The 5,527-nt window shown below is 33.9% G+C and overlaps 1 protein-coding gene across 1 annotated transcript; it reads left to right on the top strand.

Annotated features, from left to right (window-relative positions):
- Positions 1-2,532: 2,532 nt before the first annotated feature.
- Positions 2,533-4,388, top strand: LOC120214587 (protein SIEVE ELEMENT OCCLUSION A-like). The gene is made up of 3 exons (XM_039212446.1): positions 2,533-2,621; positions 2,713-3,188; positions 3,752-4,388. Exons 2-3 carry the CDS (start codon positions 2,904-2,906, stop codon positions 4,376-4,378), a joined length of 912 nt encoding a protein of 303 aa, XP_039068377.1. The 5' UTR covers positions 2,533-2,621; positions 2,713-2,903; the 3' UTR covers positions 4,379-4,388.
- The last annotated feature ends 1,139 nt before the right edge of the window (positions 4,389-5,527 follow it).

Consider the following 5,527-nt stretch of genomic DNA (forward strand, 5'->3'; position numbering starts at 1 on the left):
TAACGTCAGTCGGATACTCCGAGGGCTTGTCTGTCGAGAAGAGCCCAATCTCATCCTTCATGCCCTCTGGTGCTTTCCTGAGAGAGGTTGATATAGATTTTTCTGGTACAAAAAATCTTCAATCTGCATCTTCCAAAAGCAAAGTCCGCACCATCGAACTTTCAATTTTCACCTTCCCTTCGTCTGCAGCCATCGCTCCCACTCGAATCTGGCTCGTTGGATCGTTTCTGACAATTCTTGCGAATCACCGTGTATTAGAACACCACCGTCGACAAACTCGTATCGCCGACCGAATTTCCTATTCACGAAATTCACTATTCACGTGAATAGTAATGAATAGTAACCTCGCAGAAAATTTGACAAAATTCACAACCAAAAGCTCTGATTACCAGTTGTTAGGAAAATAAACCGAGTACAAGTAATTTCCCTAAACCAGATTAGTGAGAATGCGAAATAAAAGCGGAAAAATAATACCGAAAATTGATAACGGAGTTCAGCCAATTGTGCTTACGTCTCCGGGCTGCTGCAGATCTTTTACTAAGAGAGAAATTTACAGGTGTTTACAAAACACTCACTACTCACAAGAAAGCTCTCTAGTATAGGAGAAAGAAATGTTTGGGATGATTTTGAAGCTAAATGGTAAGGGTATTTATAGTAGAAACTTAGGACTATCTTGAAAATACCCTAAAGTGCAATGACTAAGTGAATTTACCCATTCCTATTTTCAACAACATCTACCAAAATTTTACCAAACTTTGAAAAACATTTTTCAAAGAAACATTTACCAAACTTTGAAAAAACATTTTCCAAAGTTGGTTGCCAAACTTTGAAACTTTTAACAGCTCGCACCGCTTTGGACTTCTCCAACACCCCCCTAAGTGAGGAGTTATCCGAAAGCATCATTGGCACTGTTTTGCAAATTTCAACCACTTTAAGCAGAAAGAAGTAAGCCACTCCATCGATCATTTAACAACCATCATGCTCAACTTCAAATTTATACATTCCCATATTTTTATTTTCATATTTGCTCTTGTTTTAGGGATATCGGTGATGATGAACTACAAATGTTGACAGTACAACTTACCAAGCTAAATACTGAACTTGAAGAGAAACTGCTGCTGCAAGTAAGCTTTCTTGTAAGTATATATGTTTATTATTTTAACTGCTGTTGATATTATATCATATGAAAAAATCCTAAGTGCTTTATTATGGATAGGGTAATCAGTAGCCGCGGAACTCAACATTTTCTTTTTGAGCATTTAAAATTTTTATACTATATTAATTAAAATATTTTAATAATTTAATATAAATTATATATTAAAATATTATACTAATAAAAGAAATATTTATAACTCAAAATTTATTTATTCATAAAAGTGTAATGAAACAAAATTCATATAGTGTTTTTCATTTATATAAACTTGAAAACGTAGATAATTATATAATAAATTCACATAATATGAAAATTTAATTAATAAAATAAACGGGAGCAATTCAAATAGGAGTAATTTAAAAATTGAGTGATTAAATTGAAATATTTGAACTTTAATGACGAAATAAGAGTGAGGAAACAATTGAATGAGGAATAGTATAATTTATCCATATATTATGTATATAAGTACTTTATGTTTCATGTTTTACTATTCCGTGGGCACGGGCCCGCTAGTCTCTAAGAGTTCCAGCAATCACACCCGATTAAAATTAAAGGGTAAAGTACGTAAATGGTCCTCTAATTATATGATACTTTTTTATTAAGACTCTCGACTATTAAAAGTTACTAAATGATCCTCCGACTATAGTGTGTTGTTTTCTTGAGTCCATTGCCTAATAAAACTTACAAAATGGTCACTCGACTATTCATATGTTCCAAATTCAACATTTTTCAATTAGTGATCATTTGAGTTGGACGTTAACATGATGACTGTGATATGATAGTCTTTTGAAATTCCTGGATCAGATTTCATCATAGCATAGTCAGAATGTTAATGTTCAACTCAGACTGCTGTTAATTTTTCAATAAAAAAAATATGAGTTTGGAACCTATGAATAGTCGAGTGATCATTTTGTAACTTTTAATAGTCAATAGACTAAAAAAGCAACATAATATAGTCGAGAACTATTTTGTAACTTTTTATAATCGGAGACTCAACAAAGCATCACCCTATAATCAGGGGACAATTTGTGTATTTTACCCTAAATTGGAACATAATCTCTCGTTTTTATACAGTTAAAGCTTAGTAGCAATAAAAGCTTAGTATAGTCGCAAGTTTTTTTTAATAGTATGAAAATATTAAAACATATTATCTATTTATAATCTTTCTTAAAGTTTGATAATGTACATATACTTTAGACACAATTGTTCAAATTTATGACCTCTAAAGTCTAGAGAGAACAATACTCGTTTTACTTGCTCAATTAATTCGGTTTGATAACAAGTTTTTGTTATTTATTTAGAAAAAAAAGACTCAAATCTAAATTTAAGCACATGTATACGTCTTTTTGACATCTGATCAGAATATGGTGTAGGGAAAAAGGAACCATATGATTATGAAGACACAGGGAAGCCTGTTCTTAATATCAGGACCCCGGAACTTATCGAAAAAATCAAAAAATATACAGAGGTTGGTTCCAATCAAACTTGCATTGCATATTATCATCGGATCCTTTGATTCAAAACATGTGGTTTTGATGATTAATATGCTTATGACACAGGATCCTGAAAAACTGAGAAACAAGCATATGTTATTTCTCATATCAGATCTTGACATATCCATAGAAGAAATCAGGTTCTCAACGGATTGTACCAAAAGAACGACAACAAGTATGAAATCTCGTGGCTCCCAATCGTTGAGTTGTCAGTAAATGGTAAGAGTTCAGCGGCGAGGTTTGGGGAGCTGAAACAAATGATGAAATGGATTGCAGTTGAGCCATCCAAGATTGAATCACAAGTCGTCGAGTGCATAAAGAAGGACTGGAAATTTATAAAGCACGCCATTGCTGTTTCAGTGAATCAAAGAGGGGAAATAACATGCTTGAATGCCCTCCCTATGCTGTGGACATGGGGTAATTCGGCATTTCCTTTCACTGAGCGAAATCTGTGGAACAAAATAGATGAGCAGAATGGTTGGAGGCTTGACCAGTTGTTCCATGAACTAATGCTCCCCGATGACATAGACATACAATCATGGGTACGTTTATAATCTCTTTCTATTTTTATGGGTAAGTACACAAATTGTCCCCAACTATAGGTCATTGATTTGTTGAGTCCATTGACTACTAAAAGTGGTAAAATGGTCACCCGATTATTCATATGTTTGAAACTCGTCATTTTCGCTAAAAAAATTGACGATTGTCTGAGCTGGAGGTTAACCTGCTGATTGGGATATGATAAAATTGTATTTTTAATGATGTCTACAAGCATCGTCATTTCTTTCAAGCACAGACTTAGCGACATAATGTAAACATATCCAAAAAATACTACTAAAATGCTTCTAAGTCCATATTTTATCATATCCTACTTATCAGGTTAACTTTTAGCTCAGATAACTGTCAATTTCTTAACAAAAAAGGATGAGTTTAGAACATATGAATAGTCGGGAGACGTTTTTATAACTTTTAATAGTTGGAGACTCAACTAAGCATCGCCTTATAATCAAAGGACCATTTGTTTACTTTGCCCTATTTTATTTACTTTTTGGATCTAGTTTAGGAAGCTTACTTAAGGGATGTCGTGTGTTCCTTGATTATTTAGACAAAGTGCGAGGGGACATTTGTATGCTTGTTTGGTGGTGGGGATATGTCATGGATTCAGGCATTCACTGAGAATTTGAAATATGCTGCACACACTGCGGGTGTTTCCTTAAAGCTAGTGTACCTCGGGGTGGGTAAGAGCAAAGGCAAAGGGCTAACAAGGACTGAGCTAGGTCGAGGCATTCATGTCATCGAATCTGAATCTCAATGGCACTTTTGGACTCGACTTGAGAGTATATTGTACACCAAAATCAAACTCGGCAAGACTGTGAACATCAGCAAGAAGGATCCAGTGATGATTGAGGCGTTGAAAATGGTCGGGTACGGAGGGAATGGCGAAGCATGGGCCATGTTTTCGATGGGAACAAGGGCCATGGTGACAACTTGCGGGAAAACAGCTCTAAGTATCATGGAAAACTACCAGAAATGGATAAAGGAAAACGTGGGAAATCGTTTCTTTAAGGGAATAGTAGAGTACAATGAGTTAATAATGAGGGATGTGCACAGCTGCATCAATATTAACCTGCCGGTCATGGGTGAGATTCCAGGGATAATGATGTGCCCTGAGTGTTCGAAAGTGATGGACATGTTTTACAGTTACCGCTGCTGCCCTGAGTCGCTGCTGTGATGAGTAATTAGGAAATATACCCTACATATGCATTGAAAAGGAGGAAATAGATACAATAAATTGTATTAAGGTTCTAAGACTCTACTCAATAATGCAATAAAATCTGAGACTCATTCATTTTTTCACCGACACTACTTGGTGAAGAAAGAGTTCAGAACTTGTTTATTTTACCGTCTATTTATTAAAGAAAAGAAATCTTAAATGAAAAGCTTCATGGACTAGTGTAGCTGCATTCACATTTAAATTGAAACAATATGGAGTGAACTGTAAATTTTGGGTGCAATATGTTGGATTAAAATCCATAATTATGGCCACATATTTATAATGTATATTGTTATTATAAAATATGACGTAAATCAAGTGACCAATTATATTATAAAGTTATAAAGTATTAAAGTATCATGGAAAGAAAGGTGTAGATACTATTAAATTTGTATTTATAATTTGACGAGGGGAAAAGTTATAATTATAGACAATAACTCATTCTTAAATCAACTATATAAAGGGGTTATGGTCCCCAAGAAATAGACAATCTCGTATTTACTCTTATACCCGTTGGAGAGTTTATACTTAAGCAAACTCTATCTTCTTAGAAAATTACAACCATATAAAGATTCAAGAATTTCAACTTATCAATTAATTCAGATACACTTCAACATCTATTATTTTATTCTTGATGATTTGACATTACTAGATCCTGGTTTTATTTCATATATGGTATAATTTGGTTCTAACAAGACATGGATGGTTCTTGAAAGATGCGGAAGAACAACAACATGCGGAAAATGAAAATGAAGTTGTGTGTTGGTAATCTCTTGAACCTCCATGGTAGCACCTAAAATGTTCTAGAGAACATTAAGAATTAAGAATGAAAATCCAAAAATGTAATTGATGATGGAGGTAACATTTGACAACGACAAATTAGATACTTAATGGAGAAGAATTGTGGTGACAAAGAGATAAAATTTTAGCATAGAATTTTAGTAAGACAAGTAAATTAGAGGTGATTAAAAATTTCCTATAAAAAGGCTTATATGGTTGACACTAGAAGGTGTAATGTATGAGTGAAAGAAAAAAAAAAGAGAAATAGGGCGAAGAGCTTAGCAAAGTCTTTAGTTTGTAGTATTTGTAAACTAGCCAAACCTAGTG

The sequence above is a fragment of the Hibiscus syriacus genome, unplaced genomic scaffold (genome assembly GCF_006381635.1).
Source record: "Hibiscus syriacus cultivar Baekdansim isolate YM2019G1 unplaced genomic scaffold, ASM638163v2 tig00110076_pilon, whole genome shotgun sequence".
Taxonomy (NCBI): Eukaryota; Viridiplantae; Streptophyta; class Magnoliopsida; order Malvales; family Malvaceae; genus Hibiscus; species Hibiscus syriacus.